We start from the raw sequence: 23823 nt of genomic DNA on the forward strand, positions 1-23823 counted from the left end.
TAAAAACAAACAGATGGATTCCACTGTGGTCTATACAGGAAAACCTGAACTTAAATCATAACGTCATTATTATAAATTCAACAAAATCATCTTTCTTTAAAAGTGTAAAGCATAGAAAAAAACAAAACAAAAAAACAATTGTTGACCTTCTGCAGGTTCAGTATCATAGACTGATAGTTTGGTTCCGTCCAGAATCACATATTTCCTCTCCCATCCTTGCTGGCCGCGTTTGCCATTTCTATCCAGTGAAATATGAAGGTTTAAACTATTTATTAGTGCTGTATAAAACATTCAGAAAAGCTGTAAAATACTTGTACTAGGGAAGACTATTACCTAGGCTGCTTCATCCAGCCTTCGAGACGAACATGCCCAGTGGCCTCCTTCATTTGCAAAGCGGGTGAGTTTGTCTTTTCTCTGCACAGAGCCTCTGAGAAGTGAGTGGCATACTCAGCTGGCAGACCACAGGTGGCTGGCAGACACGGGGAACACTTGGGGTGGCACAGGGTGTGGCACTCTGCATCGAGACAAAAAGAAGGATGAAAAAAAGCCTTTAAAATAGCTCATCACTACATTAAAAATAACCTGAGATCCAGCTTTGTTACCAAAAAGCATCTAGAATAATCCTCTCTGGATATTTAATCATCCTTATCAGAAATTGTAGAGTTCATTTAAATAGTTTCCTGGCACAGACTGGCCTTTTAAATATAGTCCATAAACTTGGTTTTAGCCTGTGGCCATTCCCGAAGCCTAACGTGAGCCTGACTTATCCACTACAAACTAGTTTTGACGTTGGTTTAAAATCAGCGTCCTGTTAAAAACGCCCAACTGTGGCCAAATTTCAACCATCTGTCCCTCTCAGATGAAAAGAAGCTGGTGAAATGAATGACGAACTGAAAGCTGGTTGCTGGAGCCTCAGAGAAGACAGCTTGACTTCAACTTGATCTGTAGAGAACAGAGCGGCAAGATGGCCCTTGAAGAAAAGGTTTCATAGTCAGATAAGGCAGTATTGCCACAATAAGAAAAGGTGTCTGCAAAAGGAAGGTAAGGCTTTCAAACTACAGAACAGCACAAAAACTGTACAACAGGGGTATTCAAAGTCAATCCACAAGGGATCCTGCATGTTTTATTTCTCTCCCTGGTGGTAGTAGCATCCTTTTCAATGTTCTTCTTATTCCTTCTAATGAGCCATCATTCGATCCAGGTGCATTAAACCAGGAAGAGAACTAAAACATGCAGGATGCCGGCCCTTGAGGACCGACTTTGGGTACCACTGCTGTAAAACAAAATGGTGGAGGAATCATGATAAGGTTATGTTAGGAATAATTAGGCATGCAAGACTTCCTCCAAATCACTCTACTTCACCTCAAATCAATTACTAGATGATGGAAACTTGGGCAATATCGGCTGTTCCAGTCAGACAATGAGAACAAATTTATTAAAACGACAGAGAAGACAAAATGATTGGAAATGTCTGGACTATTTTTGTTGGATCCTTGGCAAAAAATATGGTAAGAAGAGTGATCAAATAACCAGCTGGAATTATACCCGAGTCCTGCTGACTGCTACACTTTTGCTTTTTTCTACACATTGCTAAGGGAAGTGTGTTTAAACATTAGTGGAGGGTGGATATATATATATGTAATCACACCAACACACTCCCAAAATGTTTAAGATATTCATCCCAATGAATGGGGTAAAGTCCAGACCAGCAGTCAGTTAATCACCTTGGACACTGTTGTCTTTGTTATTGTCTTTTCTAAGACAATAGCTGTGAAACCGATGATCCTACCCAGGAAGGAAGAAGCCAGATTAATCCATCTAAAGGCTGCTGTACAAGAATGATTCCAGTATTTTTGTTATTTCCTGCCAATGAAGTGTCCCCGGAAATATTTTTATGTTCCATCTGTGCCGCTGAAAAGCACGATACAGACCTAAACAAGTGGCAGCCTGCCGTCCAAAGTGAACAGTGTCCAGGCAGACGGCACATTTGGCAGCCCTCATGTTGAGGCCGACAGTGAAACGATGAGGAATGTTGTGGTGCATTCTTTCCTTCACACGGCGACCAAATTCTGAAAAGCAAACAGGGGAGAGAAAAAAAAAAAAAAAGGACGCAGAGATAGAAGTTACTGACATGAGACAAAGTGGTACATTAGAGGATAAATAACTGCGAGGATCAGCAAAGATTTGTATCAGATGCATTATTTTCAAGCACTAGAAGGCGTTTTAAGTAATGGATTTGGAACTGAGCCTTAAAAAAGTCAAATTAAAAATCAGATTGCACATGCTAGTAAGCATGAAATGTATTTAAATGCTCCTGAGTGAAAAAGCTACCCGTCCTACACAATACATCTTCCTGTCTCAAGGAAGAAAGCAGTCATTGGTCAAGTTAAGACAGTGAAACAGATGAACACTTTGATAGCGAAACGTCTCCACACAGTGCAACATGCTGGCATCGCAGGTGAGCTCAGGTGTTTGATGGTGGCTAACTTACTTTCAAACGTGACCCTCCTCTTTTCTGAAGAAGAGGAGAAGAGGGAAGAGACACAAAAAAGAAAGTGGTCTAACAACAGCTAAATGCCAGCAGAAACACACCGACACCAAGAGCCTGAATCACAAAGCAAGAGAAACCAATTCTGCCCATTTTCTTACAGATGTTAGATCCTTAGATGTTTGCTAATTGGGTTGGTTTGTTCCGAAATATAGAAAGTTCTTTCACTCAGTCAATCTCTTTATACTGATGTGAAAATTTTCCAGCTGATTGTTGAGCCGTTTATCAGTTGTAGCTGGGATTCACTCAACCTGCAACCTAGCTATGGTATAAGCAGCAGTGGTTCAATTTTCATGGCGATGACTGCATCAATAATGTGTTTTCGCTTCAAATTAGAAAACAGCCTGGATTATTTAAAAGCAACCCAGCTTTTTTATGGCTTATCTACGTTTCTTGTTTGTTTGTGTTCTGAAAATTTGCAACAATTAAAAAAAAAGTCTTAGTTTAATATAAATACTTTTGAATCCCACTCATAATTAGACAATTATTTCCATTTATGCACTAAAATCATGTCTCCAGATATAGACTCTTGATAATGTTTCAAAATGGGGGGAAAGAACAATAATGTACTAAATTTGTTGGATTGTGAGGGGTGACCACAGTTTTTTGTGGGAGGCAAAACCAGGAGTTTGATTCCCGATATAGGAGAGCAACTACTTCTCCTATATCGGGAAGTTGTTGCTCTGTCACATACAGCAAAAATTGTTACAACCTTACCTGGATAAATAGTCAATTAAATGTGATACTGTTTTGTTCACATCATGCAAGGCAGTCTTAGTTTAGCCTAATTCTTGCTTTGTGAAAACGGCCATTGAGAGAACACATACAGCACAGGACACGGACAAAAGAGGTGACCAAACAGTCCATTTGTTAGCGTCAGGTTGAATGCGCCTGAGAGGGGAAACACATTAACCTCAGTACAAGAAATTCATGCCTCATATTTACGCCGAGTAAGAGATCAACACTGTTTGTTTATCTATTTGGTTATGTTTTGTTTGACTAACCTTCAGGTGTAGACGTCTCCTTGCAGCGAGTGGAGGGGTTGAGCAGGCTACTGGGGTTGGGCTGATGTTCTGGAGATTTGACGATGGCCGACATGAGGATCTGGTGTCGAGCCTGGGCTGGTGTGGAAGGAGCCACATGTTCCTGGGCTTTGAAATGAACCGCTGGGACACCAGATGCAAATAAACAATATAAGATCAGGAATTTGTGACCTTTAAAAGAAATTGGGAAACTGTTTGAAATAAGCCTTCTTAGGTTTTTTTTTTTTTTTAAATGCTACCAAGATACACTGTAGTAAAATAAACAGTCAGTAAATTTAAGTTGTAAAATTTAAGCCGTAACTTAAGTTGGACAATCAACAATGCATTATTTAGCATTAAAATAAACAATAATAACCATCCATAAAAAAATTCTAATTTAAGAGGTTGCAATAGAAAACATTGTTTATACTAGAAATTAATGTTGCAAATCATAAATGTAGCACTTCCTAAACTATTTCTAATGGTGTTCGAGTGGGACATAAAAAATTGTCCTGTAATGACATAATTATATCCTATAAATTATTAACTTTATTGTAATAAGTATGTGCAATTAATGAGAGGGAGTAGGAAAGAGGAGAGTGAGAACAAGAGAATGGGACGTAGAACCAAAAGAAAGATGAAACTTTTTCCATAATTTGCAATAATTTAGAACTGATTTTTATTTAGACATAATTGTTACTACTATTAATCCTATTACTGCTATTATTACCATTACTAGTATCATGAAGTATGAAGTAAAGCCCAGAGCTTTAAAGATGCCAACAGGCATGTTGCTCTGGTACCTTCTTCTCTGAGGGAGCGCAGCTCTATCCTCATCTTCTGTAGCGCCTCCTCCAGCTCTGCACACCTAGAGCGCTCCTTGTCCAAGGCCATTTTCATGTCACCGTACGGCATGGGGACCGCCGGCTGGGCCTGTTGAGCCAGAGCGCCATTAGTAGTGGTGCCTACATCTTCACGCCGCCGTCCAAAGATACCCTGTACAGAGGAGAAATGGTAACCCACTTATTAATTTATCACATGACCAGAACACTGTTTACTATAATTGTGTTTTTAAGCTAAAGCTGATTGAGATCGAGGTACGATTCTGTAAACTGAAATATTTTCCTGTACCTTCTTTTTTTTGGTGGGTTGGTCCATTTTGGCCTGCAGGAAATCAATGAGTTTGGTCTGCTGGGAGATGGTGCCCTCCATTTTTACTTTCTCATGAGAGTACACAGCCTGTAGTACGGAAATCAGAGGCTTAGAGAAGGAAATGCCTCAAAAGACTGCTTTGAAAAGAAGTCTGTGTGGGAAAACTAATCAGGATTTATAATTATCATCGCTCTACTGAGACACTTTTCGCTGTGGATAATGTATTTAATAATTAGGAAAGTCTTCCTCTCCAGAGGGGATCACATTTCGTTTTTCTGAAAAGGTACAATAGTGAGCACCTGTATATTTTCCAGCTGGTACTCCAGGTCTGTCCTTTCAGTTTTGAGCATGTCTGTTTGGTCCAGGGCATCCTGAAGGCCTTGAGTCAAACGGAAAATGTGACTTTTCTGAAGGTCCATCTGCTGCTGCAGCTTCGCTTGCTGGAGGGGGGACCGTCAATCACAAAATACAGTTAAAACAAAACCTTTCAAATCAATGATCTTAATAGGTACAGGCATGTTGCTCTGGTTAATTGCTGATGACTTTCTACCTCTTCCATCAGCCTCTGTTTCAGTTCCCTCTCAGTCTCCAGTTTCTGCTGCAAGCTGCGAGCGTTCATCTCCAGCATTGCGTGCTTCTTCTCCAGATCGTTGAGCTGTGACACAAGCCAGTCAAACATGTTTCACGAAAGAAAGCTACGATGGCTGACAAAGCTAAATTTACCGATACCAAAGAAAACGTCTGTTCGAAAGATCCGAGCTTCTAAATTTCATAACAAAGATAAAAAAATGTTACAAAAGTGGAGAAGATCCGGAAGTTCACACTGGAAGATTACACATTATAATGACCTAATACTGACGTATTCTGATGCAGGTAGTCATAATATGGTCATATGAAAATAGTTTATTGTTGTATTTAAATGATGAACATGAATTTGCTCACAAGACGGAATAATTGACTGCACATTTATCAGATCACTTTGATCATAAAAATTAAGCTAAAAGGTATTTCCAGGACAAAGACAACAATGGGGGATAGTTTTTCCTAAAATATTAGATTAATGTCTTTTGGAAAGGGACAGAAGAACTACATGCTTTATGTTGCCTTCAACAAGCCTCTAGCATAATTCTGGCTGGATATTTATTCACTTTTCTAATTAGAAATGAGCTCACATAAAATGAAGAATTTCCTGGCACAGACTGTTTGTACATTTAATTCACAATATTTTAAATTATCCATAAAAATCACTAGCCCAATCCTGGTTGCATTCACTCTGGAACCAGTTTTGATGAGTTAGCGATCATTGTCCTGTCTGAACAACTACAACTGTGCCCAAAGTTTCAAACGTAAAGCAATACACACTCAGAGTCACTTCTGTTCTTCGATTTACTTTGTCAGGGAGTTAAAAATAACACAATACTTGACTTCTGGAGACTAAAAAATGTCTCTAGAAGATATTTGACTCATGTCTGTGAGCAGCTGCAAACATCTGTCGAACTAGTGTTCACTTATCTTCCAGATATTGCCAGTTAAAAGCTTTGTTTGTTCGTAAGTTGTGTTTGAACATCTGAATCAATTATCTTTCTTCTGAGGCTGATTGTTTATATTCCATAGTAAAACTTGGGACATGTTGTGGTATTCCAACAGGGAAATGCTCAAATGCATCCACAAAAGCCCTATTCCTACAGGCACAGCATTTGTATGCATCTGTCATATAAACTGTGTATGGTTTAGAAATAAATCTAGACCATAAGGAATATAGTGAAGTGAATAAAGTGAAGACAGACAACATACTTACAGTGTCAGACAAACTTTCAGCTTTCAGTCTTTGCTCCTTCAAAGCCTGTTGTAACGCCAGTATCTCAGCCTTATGCTCCTTGACAGCCAGTTCCACTGCCTGACGAGACTCGGTGCTGCGCTGCTCTGCACGAAGCCTGTGATCAGAACCAAAAAGATTGTCTAGTAGCAACATTGAAAAATCTAATATATAACGAGAATGACATTATCAAATTGTATGTTAATGTGAATTTAAAAAAAAAAACAAACTGTTTTACCTGTTCTGCTTTTCATTATCCAGTAGTCTTTGCAGGTCTCTGGTCCGTCTCTCTGCTTGGTTTTTTTCGTCCTCCAGAGCTCCTCTCCATGCCTCCCACTGTCTCTCTTTCTCCAGCAGCTCATCGTTCAGAGACTCCAGCTCCACCACCTGCTCCTCCAGCATGCTGCATGTTGTCTTCAATGTCTCAATGTTCTGGGAGCATAAATTTAAGAGAAAAACACGGTTTGTCAATATTATGCCATTGTTCTGACTTTACTTTCGCTTTAAACGCTGTTATGTCTCACAAGGTTTTCATGTTACAACAAAATTACTGACACTGAATGAGTATTTTAGCTTGCTAGTAATAATTTTTTTGTCTAAATGTATAATTTAAATTTAAAAAAAAAATTGAAATACATTTCATTCCTCGCCAGCCTGGATTGAAATCCACACCATGTTAAGTGGTGGTTCCTGCAGATTTGACCAACTCCAATTCATGACTTTTTAAGACCATCACGAATGAAATTTATCGCAACAAATGTACAAAAGAAGCTTGTACATCTATAATATATATGTATGGGTTGGCAAAAGAAGTGAGTTAGTGGCAAAGATGGATGTAATTTAATGAACTGCAGATAAATTTGCATTTACAGATGATAGACGCAACAAAGCTAACAAGGGTTTATTAGCAGCTAGTTAGCGGTAGCGTCAACCGCCTTGAGTCACAGAATACAATGAAGATGTCTGCGTGCGACTCAAACGTTTGCCTTACAAAACATTCCCAACAATAAATAGTTCTGCCACAACAAAGTTTAAGACCTGTGACAGTCATATTTGAGGCCAAATTACATTTTTATTACTAAATTTAAAACATTTTATGGCCTTGATTTTAGATATGTGAATTTAAAACTTTTTAAGGCTGCGGGACAAGCTGTTAAACAATTTAATTGCTCTCATTTAACCTGCTTCTGGTTGTTGAGGTGCATCTCCCGGTCAGCCACCTCCCTCCTAAGGCGGTCCACCTCCTGGCTGAGCTGCATCTTTTCCTCCCTCTCATCCGACGCTTCATCGAGCTGTTTTGACAAGTAGAAGTTCTGGCGGTTCAGCTCAGCATTCTCCTGACTCAGCTGCGTAAGCTGCTCCTCCAGGTCAGTGATCACCTGAGGCAAAACAAACAGGTGGAGGTGTTAAACCCATACAGATAAGTGGTCATAATACATAAATATTTTTTGTTGCTGTGCTAAAATGTAACTCAATGCACCACAACTATTTTGTATCTGTAATGAGGTCCCTAGTAGATTAGTTATTTTTTTAAACATGCTGCACAAATCTTATGGCAAACGTTTGATAGTTGTGATCAGAAAAGAGGAAAATAAAGGCAGTGTCAGCACTTACTGAGCAACTGTCCCTTAAGGCATCAAATTTGCGCTGAATATCGTCTCTGTGGTTCTGCAGAAAAAAGATGACAAAAATAGATATACAATGTGAAATTATGTAACTATTTTTTCTTTTAATAAATGGTGTTCCAATGTAAAATTATCCTACAACTGCTTACATGGTTCTGAGTTGTCATAATGGATAAGGACCCGAGGCATTTTGCTGCAGGATATCTGCCTGCCTCGTCCTCTCTATACCAAACTTACTGAGGAGCAACTTTATGAGATCTTGTGCTTGTCTGCTTGGAGTAGTGTCTCTTACCCTCAGTGCAGTGATTTCCTCCTCTGCCTCAGCAGTGGTCTCTTCCAGCTCCGTCTTCGCCTGCTGCAGCTGACTCTCCAGGGCGAGGCGTGCAGCCTGCAGGCTACTGATCTGGGACTCACGCTCTTGAAGAGACAAGGTCAACTCTGACACCTGTCTCTTAATCTCCAGTTTCTCTTCTTCATGTTCAAGGCCCATCTGCATGGGAAAGAAGTAAGCCTTTTTTAACAAAAACTCAAATTTCCATTGTTTTCTGTTCTTTTCAGCAGGTTTCATGAATTTATGGCAGATACCGCTACTGTTTCTGACTTAAAAAACAAAACCTGCAGAAAAACCACACCGTGAAGAGGACAGACAGACAAAGAATGATGTGTGTGTGAGGATGGATGAAAACTGACAGGTGGATAACTGGATGAAAATTTGAAACATGAATAGATGGATATAACTTAAGATACAGAAAAAATTTGGAAAAGAAATGAATGAATATTTGTCTCTATATTCTGTTTCCCTTTTCAAAATTTATTCAGCTTTAAAAACACTTAAATAACTATATAAAGTAAAAGTAAACAACAAGGCATGCCGGCTGTTCCTTCAGAAAAACAGAACTATCCTTCACTGGTTACTGGTCATCTTGCACTTTTGAATTGGGCTTTTATTTACCCAACTTTTTGTGTACAATGACAAGCCTTCTGCTTTTAGGACAGTCTGGTAAATTGAAAAAGAAACAAACTGACCAGGAGATAACAGGAAGGCTGAATAGATTACCGTACAGTCTGCTTGAAATCTCAAAGTTGATTGAGGTTTACAATTATCAAATGTAATAATTCCTAGTACAGGACAATCAATGGAGTGTAAAATAAAAACTCCTATCGTTTGGTCTTTGTAAAATAGGGCTTTGTTCATTTAAAAACAGAGACTCCTCTCGCAAGTACATGATTGGATACTGACTCTGCTAATAATTTAAACAAATAAAAGAAGAAAAGGCTAAGAAATATTTTAAATTCTTTTAAATATAGTTCCTAAAAAGTAATCCTCTAAAATCCCTATTGGTGGGTCAGAACGTTACAAAATCAGAACGTCAGAATTCAGCGACAAAAATCTTTTCCAGACTAGAATCCTACTGTTTCCTCTGAGAGAGGGCAGAGAAAATCTGTCTGCAAGCTAAAGGACAGCGAGGTGAGTATTTAGTGCCAGGCTGTGTATCGTGTCTCAGTAGAGTGCGAGAAGGCAGAAACATGACAGCAGGCTGTCCGTCAGCAACATCTACAGACAAGCTCTCAAATAGAGGAGGAGACTAATTAGCGACCTTTTTATCAAACTGTACAGAAAAATAAACAGCTGAGTATTAGGATACATATCTCAGTGTAGGACAAATGTAACATTTTAGGAGAGTACTGCTTGTACTATTTGTACGTGTATCTTACAAACCAGTCTCCCCAACAATCAAACCAGTGTTGTTTGATTTTTATTCCTTCCTCATTTGTTAAAATCTGGCCAATAAAACTGATTTTTTTTACAGTAGGGATTTCTTTCTAGACTTTTATCTATTGCTACATTTACATGAAAGCTACAGAAGCAGACTAGCTGATCAGCTCCTTAATCCTGTCATGATGCAAGGCTGGATTCTGTCCTGGTTTAAGTGAATGACTTAATCTTGAGCTTACAGATTTAGCACTGTTTTGCCTCCTGTTGCCTTACCTCCCGCAGCCGACTCTCCAGCTCCATCAGCCGGCTTCTCCTGGTCTGCTCCTGCTGACTCATTTTCTCCAAGTGCTCCTCCAGTTTGGCATTCTGAGCCTCTAGCTTGCCTGCTTGAGACTCCAAGTAAAACTTTTGCTGACGAAGTTCTGAGATCATCTCCTCCTGGGCTTTCCTGCCAAGAAAAGGAAACACGAATGTGGCTATTATTTATTTGGTTGACTCATTTCTTAAGAAAAATGTCTTAAAAAAAAAAAAACATAGCAAAAATTCTCAAATGAGAATTCTGAGTTCAATATTTGAAATGATAAAGTCCAGCATTGTTTAGGAGTATACTAGTGAAGACACCAGAGTAAAAATCTCCGGGAGAACAGAATGTACTGGACGCTTTGTTCACTCACATATTCTTTTGGGTGTAGATGCTACTGTTGGCAGCCAGCTTGTTAGCTTCGGACAGCTCAGCGATGCGCTGCTCCAGGTTCTTCATCTTGGAATCCATGGCATTGATGGTCTGCAGTAGAGCAGGGATGCAATTAACGCCCAGCCCATCAGCGTCTGACAAACCCACTCACCCAATAGGTTTCTTGATCAGTTTGTGCATAGAAGTCATAAAAGAATGACAGCAGATAATTAGCCAGCACATTTTTGTTTAAAGTTAGCATAATGTTAAACATTTACAAAATCCTATTTGAGTCCATTTAGCAGTTGACGATCTGGGGAAGCTTCTTAACGGCTTCCAGGCTAACACATTAACGAGATTAAAACTTAAACCCGGGCTGTGTTGAGCAACAAGAACCATTCTGCCAATTAACTTGTCAATCCAGCTAAACGGCGATAAAAAATTAACCAAATTAAATATCTGAAGACATAATCTTACAACCAAATCATTAGATGTTCCCAAATAGGTAAGTTAAGCACATGCAGGTCTTAACTAAGCAGACATAAGTGACTTCTGAATCCACTTCAATAAAAAATTAGAGAAAGATTTTGTTGTCTTACAGCTTTCTGTTCGCTGATTAGTTTGCAATTCTCTCTCGACTCCTCCTCCTGCTGTGCCCTTTTTGCCTCGAGGCTCTCCTTCTCAGACATGTCTGCCTTCATCTGGGACTCCAGGACCTGGATCAGTCAGAGCCGGAAAATAGGAGACTAGTCAGATTACATCAGAGATGCTCACGCTTAATTTATAACCCACTACAAGACATACTTTATGGTTTAACTATGAAACCTGGGGTGGAAACTATAAATAGAGCATTGTCAGGTTTTGCTGTAAAACATGTGACAGCGTCATTAATTGAAAATTTTAGACCTGAAAAGAAGAGGATTTTCTGACCCACCTTGATCTTATCTTCATAAAGCCTCTCCTTCTGAACCAGCTGAGTTTCCATCCTCTGAGCCGTTGACTGGGCGTCCCTCAGGTTCTCCTCCAGTTCCTGGGGAAATTATGAACATTATAATAAAATCGGCAGTAACAATTAAGACAGAGCAATCAACTAATAAATCCACTCTCACTCAAAATTACAGGAGAAATAAAACAAAGAAAGAAACTTGCATTAAAAAGCTGGAAATCCACAAGCTGACTGTAGCGGTGCCTGTTCATGCTGAAAATGGTAAAATCCATAAACGTAACACCAAATCTTTTCAAACTATCTGCGAGCCTCGGCTCCCTACGTCCATTTCCTACATCCATTAATGGCTGAGCCTTGACCATTATGGGGTTAGAAGGCGTAGGGCAGTGGGGAAATTAAGGGTGGAGTAGTGAAGAGTATTAATGAGCTTTAATCTAAGGCTCTCCCACCAGGATCTTTTCGGCCATCTGCTGGATCTGCTGAGATTTGGTCTGAATGTCATCTTTCAGCTTATTCTCCCGACGCTCGACCATCTCCAGCCTCTTTACTTGGTTTTCCAGGGTCTTCCTGCCCTCCTGCTTACACAACAAGAAGAATCCAGCAGAAAAAGTAAGTGCACAGAAAAGTAGTGATGATGACACAGAAGAATGTAAAGTAAACAAAAAATAAAACAGTGGAAGAAACTTGTTATGCAGCGTAACAGTGGGAATTTATCATGCTATCTACCATTTATCTTCAAAAATGTTTTGTCATGAAAAGAATTTTGACTTATGATAAATTTCAGCTACTGTAAAAAAATTTTTTTTAAAAATCACTAAAATGTTATTTTTACTATTTTGTCCGCTCTTTGTTCCATAGTGGAGAAGTCAGTAAATTCAAAAATAGGATTAGTCCCAATGTGCAGTTTAGTGATATAAATCACACTTCTGTAAGTGGCGTCTTGAAGAAGCCTGTTTCAAATAGGAATGTTTTCCAAACACAGTATTTGTGTTTGTGGCGCTACAAAAGCTGTGCCTTGAAGTTACATAAAAAAAAAAGAATAAAAGGTATCATAAAATACTGTGATAAAATTCTAAATCCATATCTACCTTAATACAGTGCCTTGGAAAGGTTTAAAGACCCGTTGAACTTTTTCACAACTCGTCATAATATAAACAGAAACTTTGTTATATTCCAATTGGGATAAGAGACCAACACACAAACCTTGAAAGACCATAATCATCCTATCTGGCTAGAAAATCGTCTGCCATGTTTGCTGTGGCTCTAAATGGCTTACGGCCGCTAGGAGTTTTTATGGGGGTTTTTTTAACAATGACTTCTTCTAGTCACTAATCAAAACATGCCAGCTTTGTGGAGTAAACAGCAGCTGGCTTTTCATCTTTCTAGATTCCTCAACCTGACCTGTCAATCTCTGCACTTCCTCAAGAGTTCTCAAATGGCTTTCAGCTTTCCTTTCTGACTGTTGCTCGCCTTCTCCAACCAAGTAATGCTTGGCACTGTGTAGTTCATACAGATTTAGGCTGGTACCTCCGTCTCTCTCAGACGACGCTTTAAAGTATCACTGGAGTCGGTTTTCCCCCGCAGGCGCTCCAGATCCCGCTCCAGTCGCTCTTTGGCCTGTCGGACATTCTGCAGCAGCTCCGTGGCTTCTGTGCTCGCTTTCACTGCCTGGGGAAAAATCAGAAGGTCAAAGGCTGCTAATGTGTCCCAAGACAAGCATCTTGATGTGCTCGTCCAAACCTTACCCATGGAGGTCGAAGAAAAAAGAAACTAAAAGCTACTCATGTGAATAAACCAAGTTCTACAGCACACTGCAAATCGGACAAAGCTGCTTGGATCCCTACATTTTTGCAGAGTGCCACAAACATGTGTTCTTTGTTTCAGAAAAGGGAAACAATACAGGTAAATTTACCTTAGACAGTTTGTCTTGGAGCTCTTGGATTTTCACCTGCTGTTCAGAGTTGGTCTACAAGAAAGCAAAGAGTGACTTTACTGATCAAATTTGATAACTGTAGAGTTGCAAAAATAAACAGCAGCCTGACTCCTCATTTACCTTCTCAAGTTTGGAAAGAAGCTCCTCCACTTCAGCTTTTCCCTGCTCTTTAGCCTGAAAACGAGTAACCCTAGACAGGTTAGTCAACATTTCCTCACTGAGAACACAGCTTACTGTTAAATGATGGACTTCTGAGAAATACAAAGCTTGTGTTATTTCATAGGTGGATTTTAGTGAAATTTATCATTTGAATGTCTATATTTATTACCCAGCAGAAATGTATCCACAACTATCAATACAGTAGAGTAGTTTTGTTCTTATAAACTACTTTTAGTTTATATTGAATTAATCCAAGAGCTTTCAAGCACTGGGGGGAAAGCAAACACCATGGATCTGCAGTTTTGCTCCAATGCTCGACACGATGAAGACCTTCATTTAATTTGGATTGTTTCATTTGCACAATAAGCAAATATCAAACAGTAGTTTGATATAATGGGTATAACATAAAGTTGTGCAAATAACTGAAGGGAAAACAAGGATTTAAAAATGAGGATGCTTTTGATAATCTACAGATCTAGTTTGCTTTGATAAAAAAGTAAATAAACCTTTTGGATTCTCTGCTGGTATTCCACTGCTTTTCGTTTAAGTTCTTCGCTTGTTTGCCTGGAGTCTCTCAGCTCGGCTTCGTAGAGGTCGCTGCGACGCCTTGCAGCTGAAAGGTCCTCTTCCAGCTGCCTGATGGTCACTTGCATCTCCTCCAGCTGGGCGTGGTACTCCTGAGGAGCAGCACACGGTGGTGAATAATAACGAGGGGAGTTGAAGATGTGAATGTTCATTTCGCAAAAAAAAATTTTTCAATGGGTCCTGAGATCATTCCTTTTTTCAGATTTGTTTTCTAATAAAAAAAGAAATAAAATAATGGGATCATTTCAAGCGGGGCAGAGTCCAAACGTTAATTTATGAACAATTGATTTCCATAAATTTACGACAGTGAAAGACACAGCTGATTTACTAATGGAACATCTATATGGATTCAGATTGTAGTTATTTGTGGTTTGCCTCTGCATATTTTACATGCATCTGATGATCTGTTAAGTCTGATGAAGACTTGGTGTGTTCAAGCCAGTGTAATTACTGGGTGTCTCCCTGCCCCCTGTATGGTGGCTGGGAGAACCTCTTGGTCAATTGCTCATGTTTTGAACCTTGCAGGGATGCCATCTGCTCTGATGACCTTTATGAGTGTCGGCCACCCAGAGGGGAAGCCCCGTCTGTGCAACAGACACACAGAGGGGGAAATATCTCACTGCTTCCTCACTCACTTTGCTATCAAATATGGCTTAAAATAAACCCTGAAAGTTTACAGTAGACTTGGAAAAGATTCCAATGTTGTGAGTGGGAAAATGAAACCTCTTTTTTTTCTTCCTCCCCCTTGACATACTTGTTCCTTAATTTCTTGCAGCTTGTTGCTCTGTTCTCTTATGTCGTGCAGCAGCTGCATGGCCTTATCGTCCTCTCTGGAGACCTCGACGCGTGCCTCCTCCAAGCTCCGCTTCAGGCTCTGCAGACACATGCATGCAAACACAAGGTCCAATCAACACAGTCGGTGGTGTAAAAGCTGCACAGATGTCTGAATGAGCAATCACCCCTTTAACAACAGCACATTCAAATGTTCTCCGGCAGCCTACCAACACGTCTGAATGAGCTGGTAGTATGACTCACACTGCACTCAGTAATGTAGGTGGCGAGGTCTTGCTCCAGGATGCTTCTCTGCGTCTCGGACGCCTTCAGCTCCACATCCTTCTGGTGGAGCACTGACTCCAGGTCAGTCATTTTACGCTGGAACCTGGAGATTTCTTGCTCCATCTTAACGCAAAGAAGACACGTTATTCGCCTTCAAGCGAAGGTTGAAAATTTAAAGCAATAAAGAAAGAAACCATGGTTTTATGCTCAGACTGAGAAACATGACCATACACTGAATGAAAATTACAAAAATGAGCAGCAATATGTTCGTATGCCGACTCGCACTTGGCCGGTAAAGCTTATTCTGATTCAGATTATGAGCGATTACTCTGACCCATCGCACCACCGTGAATGCCGCAAATTACAAAGCTGTGATGTTGTACAAACAAAAAGATTATCTTGGCTTATTGAAGCACAAACATAAGCTTCTATGATCTGTGTTAAGCCAGTCTGCCAGAATAAACACAACGAGTCTGGTAATAAAACCCACATTGTTGGGTCGATTTTGTTCAAAATCCAAAATGTGCACACAGAATTTTACAGTTTCCAATAAGGAATTAGTCGCTTTGGTTCGCATGAAATTTCTTTTTAGAGGATGCTTACAATACAGTTTTGGAAAGAAAGCTTTATTTAACAAATCTCTGTTGAGAATGAATGAATGCTTTAGTGACAATGAACTGTGATGAAACATAAAAACGTGTCTTTGCTCTCCTACCTTATGGCATTTGTCTTGAGTTTCCTGTAATTCTTTGCTTTTCAGATGAAGCTTCTTTTCCATAGAGTTGGTCTTAGCAGGTGAGTTGAGGCCTGCAGACACTGACCTGAAATAACAGCATATCAAGGGAGTCCTTAGTTGACTGAAGAAATACACAGATCCTTCAAACTAGCTGCAAAACACACTTCAATAGTAGCATGATATATCGGCATTAACATCGGTATCGTCCGATTTTAGTCCTTTTTTAGCATATCAGTATCGGCCCAATAGGTAAACACGGGTGGATAAGCACAAAATAAACTGAGGGGTGGCAGTGGCTCAGGAGGTAGGGCTTCATCTTGTAACCTGCGAGTTGCCGGTTGGAACCTCTAAAACAATCAAAAGTCAATCCTCCTAATTAAATTATTTTACTACAGGAACAACCAATATACTGGATTGTGTGGTTCAATGCATACTAATGCAATTTACTCATTATTTTAAGTTGTTTTTCTGAGGAAAAAAATATATATTCTGGTATTACCCTAGGGGATAAAACATATAGATGTACAATTTATATTACATTTTGCTCGATTATAAATTTTAAAGGTTTAAATAAACTTTAACTGATATTCAACTTTTGACAAGTATGTTTGTGTTTATATTTAAATTTGGTATGTGACCTATGCGTTTGTGTAATGGCAAAGAAAAACACAAAACCTAAATGCATCTTTAATTAATTAAAGTAAAGATATTTGGGGGTGGGCTTAAAGTCAAGCCTAGTAAATGTAATTCAGCCTAAGTCACATAAGGATGGCAGCCAATCCTTGATTCTGTCCAGAAATTGTTGCACCATCATTGTTAAAGCTCCCTTAAATAAGAGCAAGAACACACACACACATTATGACGGGAAAGCTTTATAATGCTGTAATAAAAATTATAATGCAGACACAAAACCCACCATCAAAAATAAACATCAAAGTTTGCCTTGAATCAGTTCTTTCTATTTAGAGGCACATCTAGTCCAACAATAACACTCCTGCCAACAGTTTGGGTGAGATGCATGAAAGCCTTTCAGAGGAGAGAATATCATCTATTTTCTATTCAATATGGTTTATTCAGTACAAAAACAAACTGCAGAGAAGAAAAATAAAGAGAAATGCAGGCATGGAAATATTTCCTCTTTCTCTGACTAAATAATGTGACAGAGAATTTTGATTGTGTTGTTGTTTATCATGGTTCTATCCATCTTTAACTTTGTAGTGAGTTTAACATTTTTCATCCGTTCTGATTTGTTTGCTTTGGAGTATTAAGAGCACACAGTTGATGTGGTTTAATCTGCTGTGCTGGAGACAAAACAACTCTGAAATAAATTAACAAGCCTTTATGAATGAGTTTACAAACACAGCAAAAGGATCTTTGACAAAGTTGACTCAGCCTGAGTCACAGTGTTAAAAATAACACCACAAAAGCAATCCCTGCTCTCTGTGCTTGCTGCAGTGAGGAGAGATCCCCTTGAAACATATCAATACATGGAGCATACACTACATTATATAAAGAAGAATCCCCCACCCACTCACATTGAGCTGTGCTATATAAAGACTGAAACCTGAAATGCCACATCAGTCATTTATTTCATGGGAATCCTGATTAAAACCGAAAGCAAACAAGCAGCCAACACAATTATGTTAGGAATTCACTTATCTCACTGCGGTTTAGTTGAATAGTTAAAAGAGGCTGTGTGGAGAAAATACTGTAGTGATTAAAAAGCTATCCAGTTGCGGTTTTCAGGGTTGGGGTCTATTGTTTTTCTATCCATCTTTCATACAAGTGACAAAACGTCAAAAGGAAGACGGATATCATTCTCATAACATTCAGACTCCTTCCCGCACATTGAAAATGAGTACGAGTACAAACTCTATACGACTAACATATTGTAGGCAGAAGAGAAAAGAAAAAAAAAAGAATACAAAAAAATGTACAGGAGATAAAATATTAGATCCCTCTGTAAAGAACATGGTGGTTGTCATTTCTTTGAACTGTGGCTGAAAAATAAATGAGGACTCAGTGCAGACCGCATTACTGAGGGGAATCAATAAAAGACAGGAACAGGAGGAAGGTATGCATGTTTAAGGCTTATTAGCATTGATCTGGTGTATACACGGAATATATTTATGACGCAAGAGAAATATGAATATAAAGAAAATCCACGTAAAGCCACAAGGTTCTAACAACAGCTAGAAATCAGGATCAACAAAGCAATAGTCGGGAAATTGTGTCTTGGAAATCAGTTTTATGCAAATTTCTGATCATTTGCCTTTTTTTTTTACTAAGCAAAACAGTCTAAACAACACCTGTCCATAAAAGCACACATCATCTGGTGGCAAAAATCAGTCATATTTTACCAATATTTTACCTTATTTATGAACATAGATGATGAGGAACAGGATTGCTTCATTTAAATTAAACTCTCATTTTATACTTTCAAAATTGTTACTTCTAAATGTCTATATAATAAAAGAGCATTTCTTACAGAAAATTTTGAATTAATGAGTGAAATACATAAGATCTCCAAACCAAGGATCAGGGCTGATCTGGCAAACAATATCAAGATATACTAAGGTTTTATGATTAAAAACCACAACAACTTTCCATTTTAGCATTTATACTGTTTCAAGTCCTTAAAATGAGATGTCAGAAAATATTGTCAGAAACAGAGGTTTTTCTGGCTGCATGAAGTACACAGTATTGAAGTAAAGGCCCTCCTTCACCTGTTGCTGCACATTGCCTATCTGCTGACTGAATAAAGTCGGCTAATAGGCATTTAGCAGGTTGGAGAAATCTCTGGCTGTGAAAAATGTTAAGTTGTAAGTAGAATACTGCGCATGTGTGAGATGTAAGGAGTGGGAGGCGGGGCTAGATCTGGGGTCCTTGGGGGTTTGTGGGTGGGGAGTGCGGAACGCAAGTTGTTAACGGTTAATGGCGACCATTAAAGTGTGGATGCTAACGTCAGCAGTGTGATTATTGTTTCAACAAAAAACACAGAAGACCGTGGTACAAAAACTGAAGGAGAACCAGCCAATGCCATAGGTAAAGTACCTGCTAGGAAGCTACGATCAACATGCTTGTTAAAAAGCTGCCTGCAGAGTAGCTACCTGAACAGACAGCCTGACTAACTAAAGTCCAATTTCAGCTTAGTCCGCTTATGTTGTATGAAGATATAACATTCTGTGCTAGGGCTGCACATCTATGTGTCTATCACCCTGTGCGACCTTTAACATTTTGGGCAATGTCATTTGCATCCAATGTGAACATCTACAGCTGTGACAGTCCCTTGTGATATGAATATTACACACACTTGTATTGTGATGATGATATACTTGCAATGTATTTTGCAGCCCTTTTTAGTTAAAGAACCAACATTAAATGTAGCAGGTATTTAGTCTCTATTTTTCTTTTCTTTTCTGTTTTGAAAGGTTTACTAAAGGCCAACAAGGAGGGAGGAAGCATAAAGGAGTTTTACTTCCTCCCCCTATAATATTCAAGTGGGGCAACTGGTGCTAAGAGGTAAGTCTGAAAGCTCCACTAAATGATAGGATATCAAAGCTTCCAACCGTCCTCAGCAGATTTCTCCAAAACTGTGGGCATTAGCTGCCAACAAAGCTCACTAAAGAGTAACCTTACACCATGTTACAGCTTTGGACGAGAGTGAAATGGTCAGCTAAATGAATATAACTTATCCTCTGGAGACTTTGAATAAAACTTTTACACCCTGCCAGCCATCTGGCATCGTTCAGGGAATTCTAATAAGGAGCTGTCAACGTATCATACTCCGAACCTAAGTGTTAGATGACAGACCAGAAAGACTTTCTACTCTACTCTAGTCAATCACAATCATCAGTAGACAAGAGAAACTCTTCAAACCAAACACATTACAGATACACCGATGAGCATAGAATATAATGAAATGTAACAATGATTTCTTGGCAGCAGGCAACAGAAGGCTTCTCAGAAATATGAGGCAAGCTGTGGAGGAGATTTTTGCTGTAGAGTTTTCCTAATGAGGAGTCGGGCAATCAAGGTCAAAAAGAATGAAAAGCAAATAAATCATGACTGGAAACCCCAAAACACATGATTAGCATTTCATTATGCCTGACACTTGGCTTATTTCCCTGTCCCTTTTTTGGAATTGCAATGAAGATTGTGGACATGCATATGTATGCACCCACACAATACCGAAAGATTGTTAGGGTTCTGGGCTTCTCTTTGTCAAACGCCGCAAACAAAATGACTGGCTTCAGTTAAAAAGCTCTAGCAGATGAGTGATGTTATGTTAACAGCAAGGGACAGAGACATTAGAAGAGGGAGAAAACAAGAGGAGATAAGACTGGTAAAGATGGGGGTGGGGGCTGAAGAGGGGAGAAAAAAAACATCACGTTAGTAACCATAGAAATAGATTTTCTCCCCCAATCTGAGCTCTCAGCCTTTTTTTTCTGTCTAATCTGCTAACGCTTTTTCTTCCGTTTCTGTTGCTGCTGCTGCTGTCATGATCCGCAGTCTCTCCAGCACCATTAACCGGTGAGAGCACCGGCCCAGGGAGGGGGCTAGAGAACTGAAACCCATCCTCCTGCTTTATTATCAGAGGTTAAGAAGCCAAATACCATAAAGATAAATTACATTCCCAAGCTTAGGCTGTTAAAGTCAGGAGCTCATTATGTCTCACAGGGAAACGGTGAAACCACAACAACAGCAGCGACGGTGGGAGTGTGCCTGTGTGTGGGGTTCCACGTCTCAGCAAACCTCATTGACACACTCAGCCGCATACCAATCAGTGTTCATGGAAAGATAACGCAGCCCAGCATCCTCTGGTTCATTTATTTTATCTGCCTACGCATCGGATCAACCATGTGTGGTCGCAAAACACACAAAAAAGAAAGAAAAATAGAAATCAGGAGAAAGAAATATCAGAAATTAGCTCTGCTTCCGTTCTTGTTTTAAACATCAAATGGACAAAATAATTTTAAGCCCCAACAGGCAGAAAACTATTGACATAGACAAGACCAGCTGCCCAGGCCACAGTGCTGGGTCACCTGGAAGAGGGCTACCAGCATATTATGAAGCCCAACAGCAGCAAAGGAGCCAGTGTTAGTATGGGGGAACAACAAAGATGTTGCAGGAGGCATATGCAAAGGAAATGATGATTACTGTGGATTCACTGTGAATTAAAAGGAAAGGGAAGACCAAAGCATATTGGTAAACAGGTAGCACTTACTCAGATTTGGCCAATGCTGTTAATGCTCTGCTGAAGAACCAGCCTAGAAAGGGCAGATCCTGGCCCCGGAAGCCTGCTGGCACAGCTCCTCGCTGGGTTGCTGAGGCTGGCCAGGGGGCAGCCTGCTCCGGCTCCTCAAAATTAGAGGTGTCATCCTCAGCATGCAACGCAGGAACGAAAGGCGGTGGAACTACGAGAGTAAAAAGGACGAGAGAGGAGGGAACAGGAGAGGGCAAGAAAAAAAAAGGTAGTAAAAAATTATGTTTAAAAGAACAACACAAGGAGAAAGGAAAGAGAAAGGAAGGGAGGAGGAGCAGAGTGGTGGGAGCCTAGAGTGCGGCAAGTCGCGCGTTGATGCACATGCTGCCTGTGTTCCTCCCTCCTCCTCTCTCCTCCTTTCATACACATGCTCGCTTGCTCTCCCTCACTGCAGCAGAGCGAGCTAATCAGCTGGAGTCACAGCTGAAGCAAAAAGCTCCTTCTGTGTTGAACTGTCAATAAACAAGGACCGAATATTCAATGCAAACATGCGGTACTTCTTAAACAGTGTTTTATATCAAGAACAGATTTTTTTCCCCAAATTGTATAAAGGTGTATAATTGTTTTTTGTAAAATAATCAACACTTTTCAGTTTTCAAAAGTCTATCATAAATACTACTTGCAAAGGGGAAATCTTTCAAAAGAAAATATATGACAGGAAAATTCAATGAACACATCAGATCTGATGAGCAAAAAAAGCCCAGTTTGCTTCCAACAATTGTACTTAACCAGTAAACTGAGATACTGGTCAAGCATGTCTGACAGAAAATATTTCTTCAAGGGTTAGAGTTGTGCTTTCCAGAAGCTGCTCAGCTGACGCTGTCGAACTGAACAAAAACAATGATGTTAAATCATCAGGCGTGTGCTTCCGCCACGGAAAGCCTGCTGGTGTAGCCTGCATACAGGATTTGTGCTGCGTCTGTTAAGAAGCAGATGAGTTGCAGATCTTCACCGTCAGCCTCCCTCCCATTTTCTCTCCTACAGAAGGAACTGGCCCGCTGCCAACGGCTCACAGAGCCTAATTATTTTACAACTGAAAACGCCTTTCATAATGCAATTACCCTTTGTTGCTTACATACATCCAGAAGCATATAACACACCTATAGAGACTAAGCATTTGTTCATATCATTACTACAAGGCTGAAAATAAAGTGTCAGAAGGAGGGGATTCCCCCCACCTTGTCTTAAGTTGTTCCAGTCTACATTTGAGAAGAAGGCGTGACACCGCAGTCCCTGGTAGCCCAGACGCTCTCTCGCTCCACACAGCAAGCTCCGCACCAAGTCAACAAACTGCTTACTGGCATGAGGCTCTTCTGGAAACTTTAAGTAACGCTGGAGGCAAAGGACATGGGCATTCAACAATTATTCATTACTTGAATAATACAATGACTAGAATTATTTTTTATTTAAATGATCACTGTACCAGACATACCTGAAAATTGAGAATGTTGTTGATGGTCTTAGTAGATGTGGCATCAGAAAAAGGCGACTTGGCATAGATCATCTCGTATGCAATAATGCCAAGGGACCACCAGTCGCACTCAACCCCGTAGGTGCTCTGAGAGCCACCGTTTATGACTGTCAGGACCTCTGGGGACAGAAAGTCCTGGGTACCAACAGCTACTGTGGCAGTGGCTACCTGGAAACATTTATAAAATACTTCAAATGGACAACTGCGGGTTACCAGTATTAAGACAAACCAAGGTATTAAAAAAATAAATAAATACAAAATTGTTTAAAAGCCGCAAAATCTTTCAATCGTACAGCTAATGTGGTTTACAGGATTACTATACAGTTCAATGCACAATTCTATATGGTCACAAATTTATAGTTTCAACATTTTGATTTAAATTCTTTACATTCGAGTTCAAACTTAATTCGGAACCTGCCTGAATCGTAGTTAAGCCTCATCATCCATCCTTTCCACAAATAATGAAACAACACGATGCTAAAGTGTGGTACCACTCTTTTTGTGGTACCTGACCTTTACTTCAAAATCCATTTTGCTTTGACTTGTCAATTTAGCAATGGAGTGTCCTAGACCACCAACCTATTCCTTAAAAACACAATTTGTGTACTTCAGCACCTTTATTAAATGCTTCCCCCCCAAAAAGCAAACTGAAGCATTGGTGTTTTATTTGGAATTTTACACTCGGTTATAAAGCAGCACACATTCATTTAAACCTGAATTTAAACTGGTCAAGATTTATCAAAAAATCTATCTTTTTTATGACTGCACATTCAACATTTAATAATTAAAGAATTATAGTTTACCAGAAAACAAAAAAACACACCATGACATTATTAGACTTCATTTAGAAAATAGAAGAAAGAAAAAAGTAAAACTCAAATCAAACTAAACTCCACTTTATACGTTTGGCACAGCTAAAATTTCTTTGAATAAGATTCAGAGTAAGGACTTTAATGTAGCACTTTCTCTGCTGCAGGATGCTTCCCACTGCCAGTCAGCCAGCTAAAAAAGACGATACTATATTTTTCTTGTACTTACAGACCAATTAGTATGTTTGGAAATATTTCCATCTTCATAAAGTCAGTCAAAGCTGCTTTGAAACTCCATATGGCAAAGTT

At 39.5% G+C, this 23823-nt stretch overlaps 1 protein-coding gene across 7 annotated transcripts in view; it reads right to left on the reverse strand.

Annotated features, from left to right (window-relative positions):
* The window catches only part of LOC102221896 (citron Rho-interacting kinase-like), a 42767-nt gene that overhangs the window by 11411 nt on the left and 7533 nt on the right, over positions 1 to 23823 (reverse strand). For 2 of the 7 annotated variants that reach the window (XM_023324928.1, XM_023324925.1), the window contains exons 8-36: positions 22667 to 22873; positions 22413 to 22566; positions 21196 to 21385; positions 15948 to 16053; positions 15212 to 15355; positions 14931 to 15050; positions 14098 to 14268; positions 13553 to 13606; positions 13412 to 13465; positions 13027 to 13167; positions 11949 to 12074; positions 11488 to 11583; positions 11153 to 11269; positions 10555 to 10664; positions 10154 to 10328; positions 8456 to 8653; positions 8153 to 8206; positions 7720 to 7917; positions 6777 to 6970; positions 6521 to 6656; positions 5273 to 5377; positions 5022 to 5162; positions 4702 to 4809; positions 4374 to 4566; positions 3553 to 3714; positions 2492 to 2515; positions 1932 to 2069; positions 334 to 514; positions 147 to 238 (exon numbers count right to left, since the gene is read on the reverse strand). In XM_023324928.1, the coding sequence (XP_023180696.1) occupies positions 147 to 238; positions 334 to 514; positions 1932 to 2069; positions 2492 to 2515; positions 3553 to 3714; positions 4374 to 4566; positions 4702 to 4809; positions 5022 to 5162; positions 5273 to 5377; positions 6521 to 6656; positions 6777 to 6970; positions 7720 to 7917; positions 8153 to 8206; positions 8456 to 8653; positions 10154 to 10328; positions 10555 to 10664; positions 11153 to 11269; positions 11488 to 11583; positions 11949 to 12074; positions 13027 to 13167; positions 13412 to 13465; positions 13553 to 13606; positions 14098 to 14268; positions 14931 to 15050; positions 15212 to 15355; positions 15948 to 16053; positions 21196 to 21385; positions 22413 to 22566; positions 22667 to 22873 (3889 nt within the window). Of the gene's footprint in view, positions 1 to 146; positions 239 to 333; positions 515 to 1931; positions 2070 to 2491; positions 2516 to 3552; positions 3715 to 4373; positions 4567 to 4701; positions 4810 to 5021; positions 5163 to 5272; positions 5378 to 6520; positions 6657 to 6776; positions 6971 to 7719; positions 7918 to 8152; positions 8207 to 8455; positions 8654 to 10153; positions 10329 to 10554; positions 10665 to 11152; positions 11270 to 11487; positions 11584 to 11948; positions 12078 to 13026; positions 13168 to 13411; positions 13466 to 13552; positions 13607 to 14097; positions 14269 to 14930; positions 15051 to 15211; positions 15356 to 15947; positions 16054 to 21195; positions 21386 to 22412; positions 22567 to 22666; positions 22874 to 23823 lie in introns of all 7 variants that reach the window. The other 5 variants (XM_023324927.1, XM_023324923.1, XM_023324929.1 and 2 more) reach the window with 3 other exon arrangements.

This window comes from Xiphophorus maculatus, chromosome 20 (assembly GCF_002775205.1).
Source record: "Xiphophorus maculatus strain JP 163 A chromosome 20, X_maculatus-5.0-male, whole genome shotgun sequence".
NCBI classification, from domain to species: Eukaryota; Metazoa; Chordata; class Actinopteri; order Cyprinodontiformes; family Poeciliidae; genus Xiphophorus; species Xiphophorus maculatus.